Source organism: Fistularia commersonii, chromosome 21 (assembly GCF_037954325.1).
Source record: "Fistularia commersonii isolate RoL2024-O1a breed Wild chromosome 21, RoL_Fcom_v1.0, whole genome shotgun sequence".
NCBI classification, from domain to species: domain Eukaryota; kingdom Metazoa; phylum Chordata; class Actinopteri; order Syngnathiformes; family Fistulariidae; genus Fistularia; species Fistularia commersonii.
Window position 1 is genome coordinate 8187276 of NC_141304.1, and position 27958 is coordinate 8215233.

A 27958-nucleotide genomic window follows, 5' to 3' on the forward strand; every position below is an offset into this window, starting at 1 on the left:
ATGCTTGGCATTTCAAAATGACAATCTTTAACAGATTCTTAAACAGAGTCGAAAACGGGAAGTTGTGTAATCTCTATGGACTTTGAAGGATGTTTCAGGAATGAAAGTTACTGTGTGAATGAGTGCACAATCTTCACGATCTTCATTCACAGAAACTTTACAACAGGCTTTAATCTGTAAATATGTAGAACTGTAATCGATTAAAAGGTCAATCTGATGAGTAGTGGCTGACCTGGCAACAAGATATGCAGTCTTGATTTACCTAACTCAAGTAAGCATGAGAATTAGAATATTTTATTTCCCCTTCCTGATCTGAATAAGCCCTCTGCCGATCTGATTCCAGATGCTCAATTTATGGTCTTGTAGAATCTCCTAGCTTTGTTTACCTCTGTTACAAGGCCAGCAAAATACAGAGAACAGTTTCAGTAGCCCTAAGACCTCAGAAATGTAACCCAATGCGGACCATTTTCATTACGTATCTGATGGAGCACTTGGTGATTTGATTAAACATTATAAACCTTGCTTCAATTTTTTAATTTTATGTTTATTCATTTGTTTTTTTTTTATAATTTTTTTTGTTGTCTTGTTTTCAAGTGTTAAAAGCTGATCTTAAAAAAGATGAGCTAGTGTCCCCATTGAAAATAATGAGGACTTGCCCTTTACATAGAATAGATATGAATTTATATCAAATACATTATTACCAATGATAATAATCATTGTCAATAGTAAAATAACCCAAGTAGTAGAACTCTGTTATTAAGCAAAATAAAAGAGATGAGGAGCTGGATCAATTTTGTCACATCTTTCAGGTAACACACAGATGATGTTGGGATTCCTGGCTGCTGCTGTGGTGGATCCGTGCCCTGTTATCCTGAACATATAAACTACTGCCCTATAGGAGCCCTTCACTGTCAATCAAAGCCCGACAAGGGATTAGCCCTTTAATTCCAGATGTCCGGTCTAAGATCACCACTGTGTGTGTGCAAGACAACTGTTTTCCTGTACTTTAATGTGTGTGCTCAGTTGCCCACATTCGTGTCTCTGTCCCCAATGAACCAGCGCATGTGGAAGCAGAGGGCGAGGAAGCCTGTTCCCAGTAGGTCGCCCAGAGCTGTCAGGTACGGGATTGAGAAGTTGTCAGGGTCCATTCCTCGGCCCCACATCCAGTGGACCATCCAGTCTGCCAGGTAGAGGAGGATAATAACCTAAGAGAGGCAGAGGAGGGTATTTATTGGGAGGATATATAAGGAAGAGAATGTGCAACATATTTAGTGAGAATACATAACAGACACTTTAAAGGTCATATCTATTGTCAACTTGAGGAGTTCCTTTAAATCCATCCATCCATTGTCTGCCGCTTGTCATGCAGTCGGGGTCGTGGGGAATGCTGGAGCTTATCCCAGCTGTCATTGGTCGAGAGGCGGGGTGGGTGCACCCTTGACTGGTCACCAGTCAATTTAAGGGCCGCATATACACTATTTACTCACTCACTCATTTTCCCTCCAATTAACCTGCTTCATGTTTTTGGACTGTGGGAGGAAACCGCAGAACTTGGAGACACGGGGAGAACATGCAAACGCCTCACAGAATCGAAGCAGGGTCCTTCGTGCTGTGAGGCTGAAGCGCTAACCACTGCGCCGCCATCTCTATTAGATCAGCTTTCCTTTATATTTATTAGTACACAAACAGAGGAGGTGGGTATCAGGTATTTGACAAAGTATTATGAAATTAATAAAGCTAAATCATAAATGTCACGTTTCAAAGCAGTTACACTTACTACTTGGTAACTTGATATCAATGTCAATCAACTGGTTACTTCGGGCAGTTTTGTTACTTTACAAACACAAACACAGCCTGAAAAACAGAAATTAATTGTGTGTTCAAAATAGAGGTTTCGTGTGTGTTTGTGTGTGTACCTGCAATAGTGCAGCTGCCAGGTAGAAGGTGATAAAGATAGGTGTTAGTGTTGTATGTCCTCCCCTCAGTGAGTTGATGGTGTAGAGGAAGACAAGGTGACCTGGGGCGACCAGGAGGAAGAGCACCCTTGCCGAGCGAGAGTTCACGGCTGCGATGGTGAGAATGGAGCTACTTTTTAACTCTTGTCAAATATTAACTCCAGTGAGGAAACAGATAAGATTTAACTGAATGAAAACAAAACTCATGGAAAATTCCATTTTTAGTAGTTAACAGAGAGTGCAGAATATTCTGTTAACCTACAGGAGCCGAAGAATGAGGAGCAGGGTGTGGGGCACCTCTTCGAAGTCGGGTTTGGGTCTCCCATGGGAATTCCATTCATGTGCAGATAGGTGGAGATTCGACTGGCCTGAACGGCCACCAGATTACCTCCCACGCCTAACACATAGAGGTACACATACACACAAAGAGTGGAAACAATACGGACAGCTTAAGATATGTATTTAACATTCAAAGGTCTTTTTTTTTTGTTTTGATTTTAACATTTTTGGTTCTCATTCTGGATAAAATGATCCTAAAATAAAATGCCTTAGAGAACCTTTAACAATTCTAGATTATGGGAGTCAAAGCCAGCATTTTAAGGGAAGTAATAATAATAGTAATAATAACAATGATTTGGAGTTTTCAGCACTGCAACCTATTTTGATAAATGCAAATACTGAACAGTTAGCATCAAGCAGTTACTCTATACATCCAAATGCAAATACAATGAAAATGTCAATTACGTCAAGGTGATATGAAATATATGAATTGAATTGTCTTGATATTGTCATATCAGCTAATATATATGACAATCATGATAAACCTGTGTAGGCTATATTGGCCAAAGAAATATTCACTATTTCTCCCTCTTTTGGCTTTTCCCTTCAGGGGTCGCCACAGTGAATCAACCTTCTCCGTCTAACCCTATTCTTTGTATCCTCCTCTCTCACACCAACTATCTTCATATCCTCTCTCACTATGTCCATAAATCTTCTTTTTGGTCTCCTGGCTGGCAACTCCAATTCCAGCATCCGTCTACCGATATATTCACTATCCCTCCTCATTACATGACAAAACCATCTCAGTCTGGTTTCTCTGACCTTCTCTCCAAAACATCTAACATGTGCTGTTCCTCCGACAGACTCATTCCTGATTCTTTCCATCCTGGTCACTCCCAAAGAGAACCTCAACATCTTCATCTCTGCAACCTCTAGTTCTGCCTCCTGTCTCTTTGTCATTGTAACTGTTTCTAGGCCATACAGCACCACTGTCTTGTACACCTCTCCTTTCATTCCGTCTGATGTCTGTCTTCTATCGCATAGTACCCCTGACACTTTCTCCACCCATTCCAACCTGCTTGAACCCGTCTCTTCACCTCTTTTCCACATTCTCCGCTGATCTGGACTGTTGATCCCAAGTACCTGAAATCCTCCAACTTCTTGATCTCCACTCCCTGTAACCTCACTGTTCTACCCAGCTTCTTCTTATTCACACACATATATTCTGTTTTGCTGCCACTAACCTTCATTCCTCTCCTTCCTAGCGCATACCTCCACCTCTCTAGATTTTCCTGAACCTGTTCTCTGCTCTCACAATGTCATCTGCAAACATTATGATCCATGGAGAGTCCTGTCGAAACCTCATCTGTCAGCCTGTCCATCACCACTGCAGGGCTACTGCAGCCACTGCAGGGCTCAGAGCTGATCCCTGATGGAGTCCCACCTCCACCATAAACTTTTCTGTTACCCCTACACCACACCGCACCACTGTCTCACAGCTAGCATACAAGTCCTGTACCAGTCAAACATACATCTTTGCCACTCCAGACTTCCTCATACAATACCAGAGTTCTGCCATCCTGCTGTTCACTAATGCTGACTTCTGCTCTCAGTCTAGTTTCCACTACTCTTTCCCATAACTTCATTGTAAAGTTGTATGGCTCATCAACTTTATCACTCTATAATTTCTGCAATTCTGCACATCCCCCCTATTCTTAAAAATGGGGACCATCACACTTTGCCTCCATTCTTCAGGCATCCTTTCACCCTTCAAGATCCCATTGAATAATCTAGTCAGAAACTCTACCGCTGCCTCTCCTAGGCCCTTTTACACCTCCACAGGTATATCATCAGGACCAACAGCCTTCCATAGATATATTAACTGAATGTGACAATAAAAGCCTGTCTATTCTTTCTTCTTATTGTTATTGGGCTCCTTGAAGACTTTGCTGCTGTGAACAGACTGACTTTCTGATGACGAAGCAAATGCTCGTGTCAAAGTCATTCATAAAGTTGTATCTGATATTATAAAATCCCTTTTCTTTTGCTCACCGTTGATGACAGGAGTGAAGACTGCCATGCCGGCAAAGTTGGGATTGGTGACTGTCTTGTCCAGAATCAGACCTCCAACACTAAAATACAAATTTTTTAGCATGTTACAAATGTGATTTTCTTGGCACAAACGGTCATTATTTCAAACATTATACATAAAAAACATGAAAAAAACAAAAAAAACACAAACACAAAATAATGTAAAGTATAAGACAGAAGCAAGTATTGTGGAATTATTTCAGGAATTCTAATCAGATCAAAACAACTTAATACTTTTAACGACCTTTACAAGATAAAAACGTGAAAAAAAATATGATTTCCTTTATGAAGTGAAATTTCACGAGTTCATTTTTTTCAGTTCATGTTCCAAATAGAAAAGTAGGAATACAAAATACTCTACAAGGTTTACTTGGAGGTTAATTAACCTTTACACACGCAAAAAAAAAAACAATAGAAAATTGAATTGTGAAAAAAGTAGTTCAATTTGATTAGTATTTTTATCAACTGAATTGAGCTCTTAAAGCAATTTATAAGCCCTAGAGTAACTTTTTATTTTTTTTGAATGAAAAATAAAAAATACATGCACAAATATGTTTGTATGTATGTATTTATGTGTGAGGGTATGTTTACACAAATATACATACGTATATAATAACATGAAAACAGCTTAATGTCAAATTTTAATAGTAACCAGATCTTGTATTTACCTGCTGATAGCCATGGCAATGATGACGGGCTCCCAGCCCGAGTACAGGACCTCTCTTGTAGATGGGATCTTCCTGGCTATCAGCACCCAGAGGGGGCACAGTGCCACAAACACGGCACACACTAGTGGATTGGCGTAGTCATTGAACTCTGAAGACAAGATGCATTTTCACAAAAGAGATTTTGAACACCTTCAGAGAGAAATGTGAGGTGAATTGCTTTGTGTGATAAATGTGTTTCAGAAGATCTAAAGGTTTAAGTAGGCAGTAAATTGAAGAGCTATAGAAAAACAATACTTTAAAGTGGTACTTGTATGCCCTAATGCAGGTGTGTATGTAATTATTTTAGGTGTTGAGATATTTGATATAAAACACAAACAGAATTAAATGTTTTAAAGGACGGGATGGAGGCTGACAGTACAACATCTGGCCCATTAGTGGCAAAGTAACTAATTCACTGACACAACAGGAAACTACACAAACATACTGCCACCTTCTAAATGCAAAGGGTAGTTAGCTTTATAGCTTTATTGTGAGTCAGTGTTCATTCATTGCCCTGGCAGTTATGGAGGTGATGCAGCAGCACCTGCTTCTTTACCTCTTTTCCACACTCTCCATTGCTCTGGATTATTGACCCTAAGTGCTTGAAATCCTCCGACATCTTCATCTCAACTCCCAGTAGCCTCACCATACCACCTGGGTTTCTCTCATTCACACACACATATATTCTATCGTGCTGCGACTAACCTTCATTCCCCTCCTTTCCAGAGCATACCGCCACCTCTCAAGATTTTCCTCAACCTGTTTCCTGCTCTCGCTACAAATCACAATGTCATCTGCAAACATTATTCTCCACGGAGAGTTCTATCTAACCTCATCTGTCATCCTGTCCATCACCATTGCCAACAAGAAGGGGTTCAGAGCTGATCCCTGATGAAGTCCCACCTCCACCTTGAACTTCTGTTACCCCTAAAGCACTGTTCCCTCTAAGCCGTGCGTTTGCGCAATCGCGCACTGCTCCAGCGTTCTCCGTGAACAACAAAGCTGAACTGCAAATAACTAAACACATTTATTTTATTTACAGTTCAGCTTGGATTTTATTTTGTGCGCAGCATAGATTTGTCGTGCGCAGAGAACGCTGGAGCAGTGGATGATTGCGCAAACATGCGTCTTAGAGGGAACAGTGCCCTACAGCACACCTCACCACTGTCTCACAGCTAGCATACATGTCCCGCACCCGTCTAACATACTACTCTGCAGGTCCAGACTTCCTCACACAATACCTGAGTTCTCTCTTGGCACCCTGTTGTATGCTTTTTCTAGGTCTAAAAAATTGCAATGCTCCCTCTGACCTCCTCTGTACTTTTCTATTAGCATTCTCAAAGTAAATACTGCATCTGTAGTACTCTTTAGGCATGAAGCCATACTGCTGCTCACAAATGCCGACTTCTGCTCTCAGTCTGGTTTCCACTACTCTTTCCTATAACTTCATTGTATGGCTCATCAACTTTAAACTCTCAAGTTGCTGCAATTCTGCACATCTGCCTTATTCTTAAAAATGGGCACATCACACTTCTTAAAGTTATTTCCTGAATCAACTTCTATGTAACATCTATTAACCTTAAAAAGTACTATACATTTAAAAAAAAACAGGTTTCTACATGTAGTTCAGTGCTAGACAGTTTAAGACTTTATGGTAGTTACTTTTAAACCCACTAAAACCTGTTCAACTGTGGGTGAACTAAAATTGCTTTGATAATAAACATTAAGAACGTCAACATCTTGCGGGTGAGTAGAATGGAACCATCTTGTGCAAAAAAGATCTAACAGCACAACCAAGTGAATATTACGCGAGATACCTAATATATCACATATTCTTTGACCTTGGCGTGTGTGTAATTACCAAGCTCTTTGTACAGCCCTGTTGAGATGCCTGCCAGCAGGGACAGAGTGATGAGGTCCCCCAGGCTTGCAGCAATTGGAGTAGCCACATTGTCCGGGTTTATGCCTACTTTCCGCGATGCGATGATCACGCCGATCATGATGAGACCTGTGGGATTTCAGAGGTTTCCTGTCGTTGTTCCTATTATTCATTGTTCATGCATCCACAATGTAAATATGTAAGGATTTATCTGCCAGCGTAGCTCCGGAAAATTCAAAAGCAAATAATGAAAGCCAGGAGCAAAATTAAACACTGGCTGAATAATAATAGTTTATGTGTAAATCCTCTTCAAACATCAAACTAACATTTATATGTCTCTTTAAAATATTTTACTGACTTCACAGGAGCTTCAGTTTCCCTTGTACAAATTAATGCTTTGAATGTTGAAGAACTCTGAAATGGATATGATGAAATAAAGATATATATAAACACAAATATTTATGGATGACTTTAATATCATCTTGAGGTCCGACTGGATTAAGGTTAAACAATCAAAATCAAACAATTGTTTATGTATGATCCTTTTTTAAAGTTTTTCAAATTCATATATAAATGTGAATTTAATCTATTGGAAATTATCAATCATCTTCTTGCTGATCAGAACTCAGTGGGTAGGCTGGATAATGTTAAGCATTTATATCAGGCAATGGATCCATATGTGAATCCGACTACTTTGCACATTACCTAGCAGCAAAGATGCAATGAAGGCCGTAGCTACACTTGAGGCACACAGGAGCACAGCATGGCCCAGCCTGAAGTGGCCTTCTGGGATCCAACCAAAAATCACAGCAGCAATAGAGGCCAGAAAACCCACTACTGTGGCTTGGACCTGAACACATACAAATACACTGTCAAGCTGTATATAAATATTTATACAAGATCAAAATATAAAAGCTCTTTCATAACACATGGCTACATTAGTACCCATACTGCAATAGATATATGCTGTTGGGGGTTAGGTTCATTGGGATCGGCAGTCCCATGGGGAGGATCAGAAATTTAAATTAAAATTAAAAAATTAAAAATTTGATAATAAATTAACACAATTTCCCTTTAGCGAGAAAATACCACTAGACAGAAGGTAAGACCCCAAAAGCAGCAAGATATTTAATTTTTCAACATTTGAACGTGGTAATAATTGTAGTAATTAGTGAGTGATTCTTTTCAATAACTCATACGTTTTCTAATTTATTGAGACCCCTCCAATATAGAAAATGATAGAAAAGCCCACAATTTATTTTCCAACATCATAAAACGGGAGTGATACTAATCTTTCTTTTACAGAAAGATTAGTATCACCAGAGCATTACAGATATATCAAAAAAAAATGCAAAAAAGAAAAAAAGAAAAACAATCAAACAAACAACTGAAGAAGTGCAATTGCAGAATGTTCAGTAATTTAATAGATTATCCAGAGTGACTGCTGGAGACAACAACTGGCCTCCCAGTGGGATTAAATTATTTTTGATTTTATCAATGGGGCACCTGAAAAGCCTGATTGTGCAGACAATAAGTAATGCAACTTTTAGCTTTATAAGTAATAATAATGCTGCAATAATTTAATATTTGTTACAGGTAGTCATTTCATATACATATGAAGGATGAAAGGTGATATTAGTGTTGAGTCCAATCATTCAACATCTATCAATTTGTAGAATAGAATTATTTGCTATGAAGTTATTTGGTCTGTTGCATCTCAATGGTGGAGCTTGACATGACCCATTGCATCTGTTAAGTTAGGACAACTTTAAACTATTTAATCAAGCTGAGGTCAGGTCAGGCCATGAGCTTTGTGTGCTGTGGGTGTGTTAAAGACTCACCCACTAAAAGATTTAAAAGGTTTTTATGTCACTTATGATATCCAAGACACAAATCGGAATCAAAAAGTCGTTTCCCTGCCTCTCCCTCCCTCCATAAAGAAGTACAATAAAAAATTCCAAATGTTTGCTCTTGATTTATATTTCTGGATAAGTTGTTTATTGTGTGTCTTGATGTAAACTCAACTTATCTAACTTGGGAGTAATCTAATAGATTCTTTTAACCACCCATTTTCACACATGCTGTTTTGCAGTTTGAAGCTTTTAGAAGATTTGTATTTAATTTTTTTCTTCTATGTATTCAGAATAAAAAGTGAATTCAATGACAGGTGAGCTAAAAAGGCTTATTTGCAATTATGCTCCCTCCAGACCTACACAGATACAGACACTTATTTTATAATGTATATTCCACTTTCACAAAAGGAATATGGGATAAAATAAAAGAAGTAAAATTAACAAAGGAATTTGTTCTTGCATGAGTTGCTGTGTAAGTTGCTATCTTAAATATTGATACTTTTGCTTTCTTGAAAATAATAATGGGACTTTGAAAAGTGATTGTTGTCTGAGAATTCATTTGATTGAGTTACATTATATTTTACTGCTGTGCTCCAGGCTTGTTATCTGAAATTCTCCTCGTGGAAGATATTTCAAAGTAACCTGGCAGGTAAGACTCATGATCTGGGTCACTCTGGAGTCGATTACATCGATGTGTGCAGATGTATTGCACTCACCTGGATGAGGGCTAAGTTCCCCATTATCATGTTCCACATGTCCTTGGTGGAGTCCATCTGACCAATATTAGCCTTAAAGAGAGATCATAAATCTTAAAGTTAACACATTATGGTGTTTGTTTGTTTGCTTGCGGTGTGTGTGTGTGTGTGTGTGTGTGTGTGTGTGTATGTGTGTGTTTGTGTGAGTGGGTGGATGTTTGTAAATGACACAAGTGGAGTCGGCCACAGGGTAGGGCATCAGGGATGAGAGTACCTTTGTTCAGAGCACTGATATCTTATTGTTCTGTTGATGCAACAGGGGTGTGTGTGCACACACACACACGCACACACAAACACACACACAAACTCATGCACCCACACACACTCACACATAGAAACACACTGATGGTTTTAAACATCAAATGGTGGCTACAGTGGGCTTCTGTGTATCCACAGCAATGATCCTAATGACCATCCACAATGACACAGAAACAGAGTAGCTCATCTTCCTCTCATTCTCTAACAGTTACAAAGGCATAGGAAGAGGTCTATGGAGATTCTCAGTCATTCAGGCCATGGTGAATTCTTGTCGAAATCTTGTCATGGCAACTGGAGTGAAGAAAGTCAAGTTGCCACGACAAGATGACTTTGACAAGAAAGACATAGGAAGGCGACCCATATGCCCCCCCCCCAAAAAAAATAGATGCAGGCGGTTGTGTGAGAATATCCATTCCATCCAATGAAATCATAAGGCTGTTCAAGAAGTGATCAAAAGATTACGGTTAAATCATTAAGTACAAATTACCTATCTATTAAAATGAATAATCACACAAATAACATGCACAATTTCTAAGGACATTCATCAAATGTAAACATTTGCATCTGTCTGTCATTTTGATCAGCTGTTCAGTCATAAGCTTGAGATACATAAAACATTGGAATTAACAGAGTGAAGTCTAACGTGAAGAGGCAAGGCAATACCAACCAAGAAACACTACTGATTGGGAAGAGTGAAAATAGACATTCCGGTTCAACAGTTTATATAAAAAGAGGCTGGAGGGTGGCGGTTTGCAACAGCATTTAATTTGTATTTTTTGTATTCTTTCCATCATATCCAAATTACATCACTGATGATGTGTCTAGGTTACACCAGTAGGTGTGTATTAAACCAGTTAATTCTGAGGGAGGCAGGGGGTGAGCAACACAGCAGTACGAATATACAGGGATTGACCCAAGCTAAAAGACCTATGACCATGAGTGCAGTTTGCTCGTGTGGCAAGGTATGCAAGAACTCCTGAGGAGTTCTTGGTCCATCGAACCAAGATGAAGTGCTTGATTGGGAGGCAAGTAGTGCGACGCACAAGGACAAGTGCCTGTTGAGATGCTGGAGGAACCTCGCATCAAGCCACCCCAAAGTACCTGGACCCTCCATGCCCCATATGGCCCACCCAAGTCAGGCATTCGTCGGGTTAAGGAACCTTTAGGCAATTATGTAAGTGAGTGGTGCCAGTTTGATGGGGGTATCGATCAGCTACTCAAAGCCACAGCCAGAGGGAATACTGACGAGATGTTGCGCATAGCGTGACCAGAGATTGTCAGCTTTGCCCAGTTTAGTACCAACAAGCAGTGTCTAATTAATGGTACAGGGGGGCCAAATCGACAGTTGCTCAACAGCTTAAGGAGGAATCTGACAACACTTCATCGAGCTGCATGGCACAGAAGGAGAGGAAATGAGAGAGCCAAGAAGCATGCTGTCTTCATTGCAAGCCCATTCAGCTTCACCGAGAAGATCCTTGGGCTGAAGCATGGCGAGAAATTGGCCTGCACTCAAGAGGTTGAGCAGTACCTTAGAGGAATTTACAGCAACAGCACAAGGGAGCAGGAACTTTGATGCACTCTGATCACCCCACTCAAAAGACTGTGCAACCCGATCAAGGTTGGATGCCAAGGACTAGCAGGCCAGTAACTCTGGAGAGCTCTTAGGGTGTTGGGAATAAGAGGACAGCGCGACAAGAAAGCTATCAAAAACATCAATGACACCACTAAGAAGGCATCAAGATTACTGGGGATCAAGAGGGGGATCTGTGGGCTACACAAGCTACCTAGACAAAAGCCGAAAACTGATCAACCCTGTCGGGGTCGCCTGGGTGAGGTTATCTGATGTTGAAAGACCGGTAACACTCAATGACCCCAGGTTACATCACTTACAATTTGTCGGAGCTGCAACAGGAAAGTGTGTATTAAACCACCTGGTGAAAGGAAAGACTCATGACAGAGATTTAAACAAGTTCAGGAATATGAGAAATTACCCAGGGACAGGCCCACAGCTAAACAATACTCTGTGCAATAAGGCAAAGCTCCATTGCATTATACACAGTCACTTTGGTGACGGTGCTCATGTTCCAATTAGCTTCTAATGCATTCATTTAAAACCTGAATGGTGTACCATATTTGGTACGCACACAAAAATCAAAGAACCACACTAAAATTAGAATGTCTACAAATGTCCCTGTGACGAAACCACTGACCCCCAACCAGTTCCCCTTCAAAATGAGCCGTTTATTTTTGATGTGCTTTATGTTGTCTCTTCAGACCAGACAGAATCTTTTGTCATATCTCTTCAGATGATTATAGGGATCAGGAACTTTTGAATAATTCAACAAATATTTGAGCACTTCATTATTTGTGAAGGGACTTGTGTACCTTAACTTAATTATCTGCATTCATCTGTTTGACTTCACTGCTCTCAGTCAAACGCCAGTGCAGTATTGTCTCTATTTTCTTTTAAAATTTGGAAAACTTTGTAATAATGTCAAAACTTTAGTTTCATTATACCATAACTTCATTCCTCTAAAACTATGGCTTTATTTTCATTATTTTAAAAGGCCTTTTATCCCTATCGTTGCCAAAATACTGCTAGTGTAGAAAAAACTTTGTTATGAAGGGTGTTTGTTTTTTAGATAATATGCTTCATGGGAAATAACTGCTACTGTGTTTAAAATTAAATGATCACAAATGCTGATATTTAGAAAATGCAACATATTTTTTTGGGTAAACATAATGTGCAGAAATCATAGCCATTTCAGAGAGTTGCTGTGTGGACTCCAGGAGCAGCAACATGCATATGCCACCATTAAGCTGACAACTTTTTTCACAAACTGACTTAATTTTTAAATGATACTTAGGGTTGCAATGTTAAGGATTCAATGCTTCTTTATTGTCATTCCATTCTGATGAGAATGAAATGAAATTTGTTACTTGAGGCCCAGTAGTCAGCCACTCGCAGCAATACCCTTACCCTTGTAAGATAAAATAAAATAAAGTTATGTATGAAATACGCACAATAAACAGGTACTATATAAACAAACCTTATGAACCAAATATATAGATAATATACATAATAAGCATTCGCTTGATAAATAAGCACAGGCATGGTAATGTGCTTTGTACCAGTTAGGGTTGGCTGGTGTGAAATTTTATTTTCATACCAAATAGTCTCACAGCGCGAAGAAGCCTGGTTCAATTACGACCAGGGGACTTTTCTGTGTGGATTTGGCGTGTTCTCCCCGTGTCTGAGTGGGTTTCTTCCAGGTACTCTGGTTTCCTCCCACAGTCCAAAAACATGCAGGTTAATTGGAAAAAATTGGGAAAATTAAATGAGTGAGTGAATGGTTGCCTATCTATATATGTGGTCCTGCGATATACGCCGCCTCTCGCCCGATGACAGCTAGGAAAGGCACCAGTATCCCCGCGACCCTGAGTACAGGATAAGCAGAAGAGGATGGATGGATGGATATTTAAAGCTACTGCCTTATTGTGCAAATAATATCTGTGCTCTACCAACACAGAATGCATATACCTGGTCATGCTGGTGCGTTTAATGGTATTATGGTATTCTATTTCTAACAATTGATTTGAGAGAACATGTGCGGCCTCCCTATATTGAGTTACTTGGCAATCAAAAATCTTATGTGATAATGCAATTGACAAAACTGAAATCGCCATTATAAGTCTTCCTGGTAAAAATTAAAAAATTTTAATTTAGCCCCAACTTCTTACAATTCACCACACAGGCAGCTGTCAAACAGGTTTCTAACCTTTGTTGAGCAAAGACCGTAGAGCAGCCACTCCTTTTATGACTGACTTAGTATTAATATAATATTCAGTAATTGTTCAGCTTCCTATATCTATCAAAATTATATGATTAAATCTATTTGAAGTCTATGTTAGGAGTCTTCTATAAATATTGACATATTACTTTCAATGTATTCAACAAGCATTCCAGGCTCAAGAATTTCCATCTGGGCTGGATGATTCAGAAACTGGCTGTGTAGGACTGTATGTCAGTTACAACAAGTGTATCTGCCAGATCACAGTGTTACACAACGCAAAAGCCCCAGGGCCATGTCAATGTGGATGGATGCCTCCTGTGACAACATTCATGCTGTCACTCATGCACACTGACCAAATGGGCGACTGATAAGAAGGTTTAAACGGTGAGATAAAGAGAAAGCCAAACAGCAGTGAAGAGCACTGAGGGCATTGGAGCCACGGTGAACTCTGCATTCTTTCAGAAAAAAAACTTACGTACATTCTGCTTATCTTATCTTTTATTGCCAGGAAACCAAGTGTTCTGTTCAATGAGGGATTGACAGGCTTTTTTGCAACTCCTCAAACAACAACAACGTGTAGATTCATGGATGAAGCTCATAGATTCACAGAAAGTACCACTCACTGTTATGTCATGGGCACTCATGATGCCAAATTTTTGGACTGTGTGTGAATGTGTGTGTGTGCGGGTGACACCAGATTCCTGGTGTTTGAATCATCCAAAGATGAAACTTTTATCTGCTTTAGCTTTTCCATTAAATAAAGAATGATGCTGATTTTTATCAAGGCTAATTGGGTGTGTACATGGTTTGGAGTGAAAAGATTAGTTGACAAAAGTCCTGAATTATTCAAACATCATGAAAGGAAACAATAAGTACATGATGAAGATGACTGCAGTAGAAGGTTTTACTCTGTCATTACAGTGTGGTATGGGTTCTGCAAAAAAAAAAAAGAAAAATTCGAGGTGCTAAGTTCCACTTAATCATAAAATCTTTTCATCCAAATATATACATATGCTCTGTTACTTAACCCTCATCAGAGAAAATAAAATGGAATAAACACAAATCTGACATTTGTAATCAAAATATTTACAATGTGTGAAATTTGAAACTTCCAAAAGACAGGAACAAAAAGGAAAAAAGGTCATGTTAATTTATAATTCTTACAGCCAGCCAGTGCTAGGGATTACTTTTTTCCCCCTTTCTCAGTAATAAGCGCATTATGAAACTTACAGTGGTCTTAATCTTCTCGTAATTACCGGCAGCATGGAAAGAAATGTGGTCCCCCTGGGGCCAGCCAAGAGAGAGCTAACAGTAATGTTTTAGGACAAGCTCCAGACTGGCCAAATTTGGGATGATGGATGTGAGAATCAGAACGCCCTGAAACTGCGCACATGAGAAAAAAAACTTTGAAGGCTATTTTGGAAAAAATGGGTTAATAAGTGTTAATAAATGGAAACAAAAGAACCATTTCTATTATCGCAATAAATAAGGCTCAAATCAGTAAAAGGTGAATCATTGTCTTTTCTCATTTTGCAATTTCGTTTGCAAATGAAACAGCCTCAGTTTGCGCTGAGACATCCCTTACTGCTACAACTGCTACAAGTATTTGACCTTTTATGATCAAAATTTTGGGCCTTCCAGAAGAGCTACAAGATGAATTTATTTTACCTAAAAAAAATTGTATCTGCAATGACAGAATCTGTAATCTCTGTAAGGCATCTCTGTCAAATTGTTGAAAATAATTTAATATTGCTTTTGCACACAACTGTGAATTCAAAAATGAGAATAAATGGATATTATGCATGAGAATGATAATCCCAATTATCTAATTGTTTATTTGAACAGCCAGAGCCAGGCCTAGAGTGAGTAACATGAGGGGAAAAGGCAAAACAGGAGAATGATCTCATCACAATAGGATTAACAACCCTTTTAAATATATTTTAAGGGGAAAAGTACAAGTAGCCGCACTAAAGTACATAGAATGTGTGGTACACTTCAAAAAAATTTGAGTCTATGATTTGTTCATGTGAGTCACTTGACTTTGCAAATGCCTGTGCAAGCGGTTAATGAGAAATGAGGAGCGAATTAGCATACAGAGGGATCATTTGCAATGGAAAGTCAATAATTTGCAATATTTGATGCATGTGTTTATTTGATTGAACCTCATTTCTAAATACATCTGAGGAAAATTAACATTTTATGTGCTTGTGAACTGAGCCATGCAGTCAAGGTCACCGCAGAATGGTAATCAGCTTTGTTATATGTTTCCCTACGTCAGTTGCAAGAATGTGAGCAGTTGGTGTGCTTAAGAGCAATGCTGAGTTAATTCTCTCATAGCGTCATAAATGCGGGGTGACCTACTAGGTTATTGATCTCTAAGGTTGTACAATGAACAATTACAACATGAACTCCAAGACCGGTATTGACTAGCTTGGACCTTTGGTTTGGCTAACAAAACATTTAAAAGACCCGTTGTGCTAACAACTGCTTCATACTTCCTGTGGTTTCCCAAATGCTGGGCTGAATGCATCTATCCTTTGTTGGCTTGTATGACAGACATACAGTGATGTACTTTGTGATCGCCTCACAGCAACAGAACTTGTCCTGATGCGGCAGCAGTACATGATGTGCTCTACTGGGGGACTATAGCCCGACATCCCGGCCTTTGTGGATAAATGTGAAAAATGAAAAACTGGGCACAAAGACGAAAAGCACTGGATGATTCATAGTTGATGATTTAGCCAATCAGTAGGAAGTTAATGAAGATCTTCTCGACTTACTCTTAGAATTTCTCCATAAGCAAGGAAAGTTAGCGGCCAAAAAATCCTGTTTTGACTAAAATGTACAAGGAACTCACCTAAGGAACAAGGAAAAAGGAATACAATACTATACTATATTAAAGCTTTAAAGTAGATGCAGATTTTATGACATCTACTGTACAACTAATGACCCCATTCTTGAAAGATCCCTGTATGTTTACCAAATGATTAAATGATGTCTAAACTGCATTGAAACTATGCGTTTAATTTTTTTGAAGCAGATCCACTTGTGGAGATCAAATGGATTACAATGATTGTTTTGTAAAGAATGTTTGCAAAGATTATGATGGATGACCTGTCCCTCACCAAAGATGTACCCGTGTATTTGTCAGTTGCCAACTGTCCAGGTATTCTATTATAGACCAGAATTAGTCCGGATGAGGAAGTAGCACACCATCAATTTGGAAATATGGCTTTTACTGCAAGCAATGTAGACCAAGCAATAGCAATCATAAGGTCATATTAAGTTCATTTATGTTTGATCTTCCATCTGTGCTGTACATACACTTGATTTGAGAAATAGAAACGTGCTACATTTTGTGCCAGGAAAGCACAAACATATGGCCCAAATATGAGACATATCAATTCCACACATCATGGCTCTGTCAACCTGTCTGGAAAAATATGAGCCGGATAATACAGTCATCTCTGTCCGTGTAGCAGAAGTGTCTTTGTCAACATTACGAAACCACAACTGTGTTTACCTGTTCCAAAGCAGAGCCAAAATACCGTTGCAGCTAAAAGCCCAGCCAACATACAACTTTTCAGTATCTGAGAGAAACTGCACGCAGAATTTCCCTTTGGTGATGCTGTTTCGAAATTCTGCATGATATTTGCACACCATGGATCTTTCCGCTTCACACTTTGGGTCCTACATTTAGACTTGTCATGTGACAATGTAAGCAACATTTAATCATGCAAGTAGAAAACATAGAACTTAATATGATTCATTTCTACTGTATGTATTGCTTAAATGCAAGCAATCAGTATTCCTGTTGATGAACAGTTACATTTTGGACTTAATACAAAAGCAAAAAGCTCGTTGGCAACCCAGGTGCACAAAAAACCAGCAGTGCTGGTTTTCTTTTACTGGTTCAACATAATTAAATTTATAATTTGGAGATTTGGATATAAACCAGCTTTAAAAAAATGGCCAAATGGGACAGATTACCTTATTGAGGCACAGTTTGGACATTTGAAAAATGCTATCAGTTTGGCTGTTGGGCAATATGTCACCTGACCCCATTACCAGTGAGCTCGAATGAACCGAACTCTTAGGCCTACAAGGAGTGTAGATTTGGCAATTATTTGAGAATAATATGCACAAAATTCAGAAATCATTGAATGAAATCCAGGAACACATCCAGGCTGTTACAAGTTTCAGGGACATTCATGGAAAAAGGTCAAGTTACAGATATGCAAAAAAGAATTCTGTACTCACGGCTGTGGAAAGCCTGGAGGCCAAAGTCATTTCCAGGTTGCCTTTGAGTCCAAGCAGTGCAGGAACAAGAATGAAGACTTCTGACACCTCAGTAAATACCGTCCAGTGCTGAAATGACCAAAGCATAGTTTCAGAAAATCAAAATCGACAGCCCTCTGACATATTGAGCTAAGACCTATCAGGCGCAAGGAGACAAGGTACATGATCAACTAAATACAACAAACCAATTTTTTGGGGGGTGGGGTCACAGTTGCTCTCTGGGAACTTTCATGCAATGGATCATACCAACTCTCCAGCTACAAGAGCAACTGTCAGCGGGGGATTCAAGCTAGAATGATTTACTATTCTCATGTTCTGATTTCCATTCTCCCATACCACTCAGAAATGTTCACATTCACATACCATCTGTATCAGGTACACGAGGGAATGCACTGCCGCCTACCTAACAACCATATATTTGACAACTGCACAACTGGTGGCCACAGTAGATCATGCATGAGATCAGTCATGACCATGAAGGATATCCCACTGGAACTAAAAGCTTGCTCTCCTCAGGTTGAAATGTAAATTGAGCACGCTCCAAATAAAAGTTTCTGCTACTGGACAGGGTACTGGAAATGAACTGAAAAGCCCAGTTTCCGAAGCATCCCAAAATAACCACAATGAACAGCTGTAAACAGCTATAAATTAATTGTAAATATCTTTGATTACACAGCTATATCTTTAGACCTAAAGGCAATGTACACAACAAAGAAAAGCTTCTCATTCTGACATATGATTACCTTCAAAGCAACACATAAAACAAAGTACTGTAAACCTAAATTTATACAGACTAAAGCTATAAGGCATCATGGCCTTGGAGTCATAGACAAAATGACCACAAATCATATGTGGCACAAACTACATATTTTCTCAGCTACGTTTCCTGTTACTTTTTGATTGCCTTTGATAAAAATATACAGTTGGTTAAATTAGACTTGACCCTCAATAAACCCCTCCATGGCTGCTGGCCAAGGGTGGCTTGCTGCAATTCCCTGTGATCATTGTGGCAAAGTGCTCCTCCTCTCCTCTCTGCCTCCATCAGATTTCATGCATTGATGGCAAGTTAGTTTGTCTGCTGTGGGCAGAGAAAAAGCTAAGGTTGAGCCAATCAATACATCTCCTGTGCAAGTTTGGAGCAGGTCCCAAAGGCCCAAAGCTTTTACAGTCCAGGCTGCTTAGAGTTGAATCAATATTCACTGGGGCTGACACTGAAGACAAGAAAGGGAAGGAGGGGAGAAAATTGATGAGGGGAGTAGCTGACATTGAAGCAACATGCTAACACTATTGGTCTGCGTATGCCACACTGGCAAGTTGTTCGTAACGCTGCTTTCACCGTGCGCTTAGAGATACGCCCCGGTTCTGAGTATTGTCTGTCGTTCAATCACGGTTCACACAAGAAGGTGTGGCACTAAAAACTACAGTATGGTTTACAGCACTTCTGTCTATCCACTTGCTGTCGGCAAGCCAAGCAGAGCTCCTTTCAAATGGCCTGTCCCTCGGCTTGGCTCTCTGCCCTCTGCCAAACCAGCAGCCTTGAGAGCACCTCTGTGAGCAACTCCTCTCGTCTTTCAGTGTCGCATGTTTTCAAGCTCTCTCTCACTCTCTCACTCTCTCTCTCACCCTACTTCTGTCTCACTATCTTGCTCTTGGCCTCCCCTGTGGTGATATATGTTGTTGTCTCCATGGAACACTGGCTCTCAGCCAAACAAGCCCTCTCTCCTCATGGCCACCTCCTCGGTTCTTAGAACTTGACTGGACAACCCCAGTACCTCTGTGTACAGATCTATAGGAGTTCTGGTATGTGAGGACCACGAGGGTCAGGTTGCCCAGTTGAGTAACACGGCCCCATTTTTACATCTCACTGTACTTGTTATACTGAGTCGGCAGATCAACCTCACATGGCATGCTTGGTCTATGTAACTTTGATGGCGTGACATGGACCTCATGAGGCGGTATCTTTTCATTCAGCTAAGGTTGCAGTGTACTATTTGGGTCAAACCCAGAGGTCGAAACAAATACCATAGGGGGTAAAATTCCAACATTAAACAACAGCTATGCTGGGGGGGGGGGGGGGGGGGGGGGCATGACTACGTCAGTGGAAGAAAAATCGAATCCATTGGATTTCTGTTATTTGAGAACAGAGTTGAGTATGTATATACTCAATCTGAGTTTTCTGTCAGCAACCACCTCAAGAGCCCAGTTCAAATTTCAAAACATGCAGACACATCTCCCCGCCCCTCACTCAGAAAATCATTTGAGCTGGAGAGTATTCCAAATACATACCAAACTAAATCAGAGGAATCAATGAAGGAATTCAGGACATGAATATATATATATATATAAACATATACACTGTGTGCACAATCATTAGGCAAGTTGTGTTTTTGAGGATACCCTTTGCTATTGTACAACTACAAACCTGAGTATTTAAGTAGTAAAAGTGAAGTTTTGGCTTTCTTAAGAGAATTTCTAAATGTACACCACAATTAGGCAACTATTAGTGAGTAGAATTATTATTCGATTAAATGAAAAACAAAGATATTTCCATCTCACTTGTTTATTTTCACCTGTTAAAGTGAGAATAACAAACAAACTCAAAATTCACAAATAAACATCTCAAAAATTTCAAAACAAATAAAAAAAACAGAGATCAATATAGCTACCCTTCTTTTTGATAACAGCCACAAGCCTTCCATTCATGGAGTCAGTCAGTTTGTTGATCTGGTCAGAATCAAGTTTTTATGCAGCCGCAACCAAAGCTACCCAGACACTGTTCATAGAGGTGTTCTGTTTACCTTCACTGTAAATGTCCTACGTAGGAAGGGCCCAAAAGTTCTGAATAGGGTTTAAGTCAGGTGAAAAAGGCGGATTTCGTCATTCGTTTTTCATTGTTGAGGCCATTACTGGCCAGCCTTGCAGTGGAGTACTTTGATACATGCCTTGATATAGGGTGTTGATCTCCCAACCCCCCGTTACACAAACATACATAACCCGATATGCATTAAATCCAATAAGCATTCAAGTTTCTACAGCTTGGAGTTGGAAATGATGGATAAAATGATGATATGGTCAAAATAATCACTTGCCAAATAATTGCGCACCCAGTGTATATAACATATTATGGTACATAATAATTATTGAAGACATAAAAAAGGACAAAATGCATTGTTGATATTTGGAGATTTTTTAAAGCAGCTGTTCTGGCACTACTTAATGTAAGGACCAGATATTAACCAATGCTATCACCCAAATAGACAAGTACTATAAATAAAGATTACTTTTAGATTGAGCAAAGAAGTTCCGGCCACTTTTCAGTTGGCATTGAGGCACAGAGGCCTGCCTTATTTGAATGTTCTTTTATTTTCATTTTCATTTGGTTTTCCAAATATAGTATTCACTTTTAATATATACTTTCAAGCACTTAGCCTGCGACTGTGTTGTGGGGAGAAAATCTCATGGTGCCGAAACTTTTCCTAGCTTTACAAGTTTTCCAAATATGTTCACAGTGTGATTACAATGGAATGCATCATACAGAACAACATACAGATCGCTGTCAGAATTCAATGGAGGTGGAAGAAGGGTAAAACAACAATAATTCACTAGAGGGAAGACAAATATAGCAGATCTTAAAGATTTGAGATGATCCTACTGAGTCAATGATCAGCCATTGCTTGAGACAACACCAAAGCACTCTAACCTGCTAATCTTTTCAATTTCCATCACTTGCATCTCAAACAGGTGGCTCACAGTGATACAGTGAGATTTCAATTGTTGCAAACTTAAATGATCATAAGGGCATTGCTATAAAAAAAATTAAAAAATGCGGTCAGGTTATCTGACAAAGTCAAATGAAAAGATTAAATTCAGAATTGGTTGTCAAAAGTCTGATATTGGAATTTAACATTCTAACATTTTTTTTTTAGCTTTAAGCCTGGTTTATTTTTTCGGGGTGTGTCCCCAGGGGCCAAGATTATGACATTTAGTGACAGACACATACAGCGATGATCTGTATAATCCATAATACTATTTCTCATTTTTCATTTTCGGGGTTAATTGTGCTGTGAAAGGGAGTCTGGCCAAAGGTCTGCATGACAAAGTATCAAATCTCATGTTTGCCCTTTAATGACATCAAGCCAGGGGAAATTACCACTAAATGCCATTCAGAAACCATGTTTAAACTTAAGTCTGTTCGTCTTCAGTCTGAGGATTCAGTCCTTCGTGGTGAGAGTCTGACAATTTTAGGTCTTTTGCCTGCCAAATCACTAAGCAGAACTATGCAGACATCTCACCCTTCCATACCAGCCTGGACAGTCTTTTCTGAGCCAACCTCGAATGGGAAAGAGGCCAGACGGTTTTCTCTGTGTAATGTAGGAAGGGACCAACATTAAAGAGGTCACATTTCTAAGAATCCCAACAGAGTCTGCAGTCTGGTGCAGTCTGATCAAACCAGAGGGGCAGACTGAGACAGGGTTATACAATTACCTTCCCACAAGGACAAGGGGGATTAGCTGAGTTTGCAATTCACTGTGGCATAGAGTAGGAATTAGCCACTAGGACAACCTGCGAGATGCTTATTACCACAGCTGTTTCAGACGTCCCCCAGTAAATCTCACCTCACGGATTTCTTCCAGGGCCATCCAGAGGGGAAAAGATAAGGCTCTGTACATTCACTGTCTCCTTTCTTCCCCGCCTCTCAAGCAAGTGCTTGGGACAGTGTTTTGGAAATTAGAGAAACCACAGCAGCATGGTGCCGAACCTGAGGCAGCATGAAAAATGTTTGACCTCAAGTCCCTACATTCCTGATTTAGTAGGAATACCTAACCACACGTAATAGAGGCTTTGACACCACGTCGTATTTTGCTTTCACTTTGACTCTGGTTCAACTGTGACTTGCTGCCATTTCAGCTGCTCAGAGAGAGAGAGAGAGTGAGAGAGAGAGAGAGAGAGAGAGAGAGAGAGAGAGAGAGAGAGAGAGAGAAAAGCTCTCTCTTTATTTTCGTGCCTCTTATCCACCACTCAATGCTGACTTCTTCGGGTCCACAATGTTGGCAGCAGTATGTAAGTTCACAGTGTGCTCAGACTGGTCTCCTGGAAGCCTGACACCTCTGCAGCTTTATCTGTATCTCAAGCTGACATTCATAAATTATATGTCATGCTTTGGCCTATATTTTCACTCAGCATTAGAAATGAAAGATAAAAAAGAACATGCTGGACTGCATAATCAAGGCATACATGGGAGAAAAAAAAACATTTACTCAGTCAAATGGAAGGCGAGAGACAAATTATAATTAAAGATATTCTTTTCTTATCAGCAGAGTGGATCAAGAAGCTATCAGGTTACACACTGTATTGCAATGAACACTACCATCTACCACAGCTGAAGCAGTGCAACAAAATCAGTGTTTGGGATGTTTTGAAGTGACACTCCATATGTTTTAAGAAGCAAAAGAGGATTTTGCCTTTTTTCTCAATTAACCAGCAGCAAACTGAACAAACTATTGCTCTGGCCAAGGGTTTTGTAAGAAGATGTAAAATAATAATAATGATAATGAGTTAGTTAAAAATATAACATTTTGAATATATATTCACAAACATATTCATAACTACATCAAATATATTGAGACTTCTGCAGTTGACAATAGTGAACTTGATAAAGGATCTTGGTGAACTTTGATTACTCTGTTATAAACAATGGAAAATAGTATCGTTTATATATATATATTTTTTTTTTCCTATTTTTACCACTTTACTATATGGCTTGTGTAAATTCGGCAGCCTAGATACCATTATGAAGCCCTGATGGCACAGTTCCCACGATACACCACTTTTTTTCCACACTTATAGTTGGATGAGTTCAATTATTCATTCACCAATCATTCATCACTACAGTGAGTAAAGAGAGACTTGTAAATATTCTCCAATCAGAAGACTTTGATGATTGAAGGATTTATCGCCTATTGTAAAACATTATTATCATATTGTATATTTCATGACACCGTGGGATTTCATTGCATATTTTAAAGTCATGGCAGGTGACTTAGGGACATAGAGTATGAGCTTGTGATAGGGGCAAGCGGGAAGACAGTGAAAGGCAAAAAGAGAAATATAAATGTTCTCTAAGGTTGACCGCTGATCATCCTTATAAATATGCGGTCAGATTGGCCCGGTTTCACAATGCAGACACATTCCGAGGCAAGCAGAGTTTGCCTGGCCAGTTCATTAGAAAACACCAGTAGAAAAGCCCATTCCACAACGTGTCTTGGTAAACGTGGTTTGCCTGGAGCATGAGCTCTACTCATAGGGACAACAGTTTGAGTCAAAAACACACTGTGCTGGGTTGGTTATGAGAGTAATCCGCAAACATAAGTGAACTTAGAGCTACCAAGAAACTGTGATCATAATAAAAGGTAAAAGCTGAAAGTCCAAATAAATTCCCCCATCTAACCATTACCCTGAACCCATCTTGTTTAGGAGAATGTCAACTCACAAGCACCTCTTTAGCCATTTCTTTCTCTCACACACACACACACACACACACACACACACACACACACACACACACACACACACACACACACACACACACACACACATCTCTGAAAAGAATCTTGCAGAGCTTAATACTTTAAAGAAATTTGACTGTGTTATTTCAAAGGATGTAAAAATCCTGCTCACCTGGACGATGTCGAGCACCATTCCTGCCGCCACTGTCCCAAACCCGGCCAGCAGGAAAGGGAAAACCACCTGCAGGCCGATAGAGAACGAGGTCTCCTTGAGAGGCGCTGGTGGTTCGGGGCTCTGGTCATTGCTAGTGTCATCGCTCTCGTTGCTCTGGCTCGCATTCTCAAGGAGAGCATCCTCCTCTCGCTGACCTTTGGCGTTGGCCCGGCAGTCCATTCCCACAACAATCTCCAACCTTTCCTCGTCCTCTCCGGGCTCATTAGCCCTCTCTGTGAATGATGTGACCTCTTTGAGCTCAAACTCAGCCCCCGTCTCTTGTCTCACTTCCTCAGGCCCCTTGGTGAGGATCACAGGGTGAATGGAGCAGTTGGAGTTGAGGAAGGCCGGAGTCAGGGTGCCTCCCTCCTTCTTCATCTCACTGTCCCCAGAGGACATGTTGATGTCGGGGAGCTTGTCTTGTTCTTTCGACCAAAGTACCATACGGACGCCTTTGGACAGTAAGCTTGACCGGAAAAAGTCAGATTGCCTTGGCCTTACAGTCTGAGGAAGTCAGAATGGAAATGACCACCTGATCTGGTTTATAACCTGATCAGTCCAGATGATTTATCCCATTAAAGAGAGTTACAGGGAGCGGTGGTCTCTATCAAAGCCCAGGGGAGGACTGCTTTCAGGGAGAAAGAACGCAGCAAGGCACATGCAGCCGTGTGTCTGCAGAGCCTGTGTTCCTGTCGGTGTTTTGGGAGCAGAACCAGTATGTTCTCCATTCACTGCAAGGTTCTCAGGGTAAGCCAACGAAAAAAAGAAAGCATACCGTTTCAGAGCACAGAGGAGAAAAATGCTTGGGGACTCACCAAAGAACTCCCCGTCAGTCACTTGTGAACAGTCCCTTTTATCCTTTTAAGCTGGTTGATTTCAAGATAAATGGCAAACAAGCCGGACATATGAAGCTGGATTGCAGTGCTGACTGGTCATGCTCTCAGTCCACTGATCATGGCACACCGGCTAACACACCAGGCTGTCAGTGTCTCACCTTACACCACGTGGCTGCTGGGATTTTTTTTTTTTTTTTCCACAGAAGATATTTTAAGGTTTGCTGTGTGAGGGTTGAATTTCTGTTTGTGGATATGTACTTCTCCCACCAGAGTGGACAGTCACCTGAGAAAAGAACAAACCCATAACTTATGTAGTCTTTGATGATAATATAGCCTTGTTAATTTTCAACTTTATTTTTCATTATAGAATTAATGAGAAATTGTTACTCTATTCTATCTGTCTGTCTAATCTATCTTTAAATCTGGAGGGGTTTATTTGCAATATATTACATTTTCAAATGTGGTGAGATAAATTTGTTTTATAGCAAAAGTAATACTCTCTACATAATCATATAATCAAATTCATTATTTGCATTGTGCACATTTATTTCAGTATCTCGCGTTCTTGATTCCACTGTATAGTGAGATAAAGACAAATTGCTGATAAGTGAACATAAGCTATATATACAGTATCCGTTCTGGCAATTCACATCCTGAATCCTAAATCAATAAGTGGAGTCAGTGCAAATAAATGACCGTCTGACCAGTCTGACACTTGATAATAAAATTTGACATGTCCACCAAAAGCAGTTTTACAGTTAAAAAACAGCACCCCCCTTTTCAAACTAAATATAAATAAGTAAAAATAACCAAGGATGTTACAGCTAATAACCAGGAATTATATTTAAAACTCTAAACAACACGATAATACCCAAGTCTACCTTGTGAGCAAATTCAACAACAGTACTAGCCCAATCATTTTATTCATCAGATCTATTAATACAGCACTTTTAACGTTAAGTGCCTTCTACTCTTGTCCCAACAAAGATTTTCATCCACCGCCAAATTTCCTCCGAGCAGCTAAAAATATTCTGCCATTAGCAGAGGTGCTGCACACATCCTCTGGAAACCCAGTGTCATTCCATTGTCATGTATCCCCCAGTGTAAACACATCACATCCTCAAGCCTTTCAAAATAAACAAGCCGAGTCCAAAACCGTCGCCTAACAAAATTAGATTAATTTACTGCAAGCTAAGACATTTAATAAAATGACTTAGTTGACTCAAATGCACAAACAATTTCCACATTTCAGCACCTAAATTGTCCTGGCATTTTTTTTTTTTATTTGCATAACCAAAGCCATTATAAAGAGTATGAATTCACACATCTCAACTGCGAATAACAGACATTCAATAACATGAATTGTCCCGAAATAAATAAAACAGTCAATGTAGCCGACGATCTACAGTAAAGGAAGGCGCCTCCATGGCAACTGATGCAATAAAGATTACATTTCTTTGAAACGTTGATGACGAAAGGATGTTTTAATTGGTTTTATGGCGTGTTACACCCCCCACCCTAGAAAAACGGGGTTTTATCATCAATTCGATCGAAACAATGACACAGTCGATAAGTCTTGGTGTAATCCGAAATAATCTCCGTTTTTAGTTGCGGTTAAGAAGATTTAAGACTTTTATTTTGGAATGTGATTTACTATATCCGGTTTGAGTAGCTGCAAACTTGACGCAGCTTTCCTCCGCATGCATGTTGCGACATCCACTCCGATTTTTGTCTTTCCCCGCTGAAACAATCCTCTGCTTAGTAGTCAGGACCAACACCGCCCGAACCCAACATGGCAAAGGCGTAAATTAGTGTCCCCCCCGGTCAGGCCTGAATAAACGAGCCCTCCTATTCTATTCTGCTGCTCATTTCATGAAAGGTTGCGGTCTCTGTTCCAGACCCGTGTCATTGCCACTATCACTCGCGAGTAAACGAACAAAAACAAAACAAAACAAAACAAAAAAACAAACAAAAAAAAAAAAAACACGCCACAAACCTTCGGTCTTATCCACGCCTTACAGAACACGCACGAAGAAACCGGCTGCCCGGTGACACATTCCGTTAGTCGTCGCGATCCTCGTTCATTCCGATCACATTCACGGCGGTTAACATCCGGCAGGTAGACGCAAAAACTGGTTCCGGAAGGCGTTATTACCTTGAAATAACAGCTCCGGACCGGGGCAGGGAGAGAAGTAGGGATGCGGGTTTGGTGTCCGTGTGGTGAGTGTGTGTGTTCGTGTGTGTGTGTGTGTATCCTCCACCTCCTGGAAACGCGCTCAGGCTGAGGCGTGAACGCCGGTGCGCACGCCTCTGTATATGTATACCGGCTCCGCACAGCTGCCCCGGACTGCAGTTAATGGTTAAACTCTCCCAACTGAATACTGTCGGTCACATTGCACCGTCCACCGGCCCCCGGCACCCGGCTGCTTGGATGCGCATCTATAATACACCCGTCCGGTGCGGGGGGCCAGGAAGCCACAAGGCGGACCCTCCCTCCATATTCTGCGGTGACGAGCCTGACCCCCCCCCGCG

The 27958-nt window shown here is 40.2% G+C and overlaps 1 protein-coding gene across 1 annotated transcript; it reads right to left on the reverse strand.

Annotated features, from left to right (window-relative positions):
• Nucleotides 1-666: 666 nt before the first annotated feature.
• On the reverse strand, nt 667-27958 carry slc41a1 (solute carrier family 41 member 1). The gene is made up of 11 exons (XM_086169005.1): nt 27582-27958; nt 24549-25709; nt 17832-17939; nt 9481-9552; nt 7617-7761; nt 6894-7040; nt 4994-5141; nt 4287-4366; nt 2218-2352; nt 1917-2065; nt 667-1205 (listed from the first exon to the last, which is right to left on the reverse strand). Exons 2-11 carry the CDS (start codon nt 25032-25034, stop codon nt 1020-1022), a joined length of 1656 nt encoding a protein of 551 aa, XP_086025131.1. The 5' UTR covers nt 25035-25709; nt 27582-27958; the 3' UTR covers nt 667-1019.

What these genes read in the sequence shown, in the direction of transcription:
- slc41a1 (XM_086169005.1), bottom strand. Translation starts at nt 25,034, where the DNA reads ATGGTACTTTGGTCGAAAGAACAAGACAAGCTCCCCGACATCAACATG. An exon ending in CTCCTCATTCTTCGGCTCCT is followed by an intron (nt 2,066 to 2,217) that starts GTAGGTTAACAG and finishes TCACCATCGCAG; the next exon opens with CCGTGAACTCTCGCTCGGCA. An exon ending in TGGCAGCTGCACTATTGCAG is followed by an intron (nt 1,206 to 1,916) that starts GTACACACACAA and finishes TGCCTCTCTTAG; the next exon opens with GTTATTATCCTCCTCTACCT.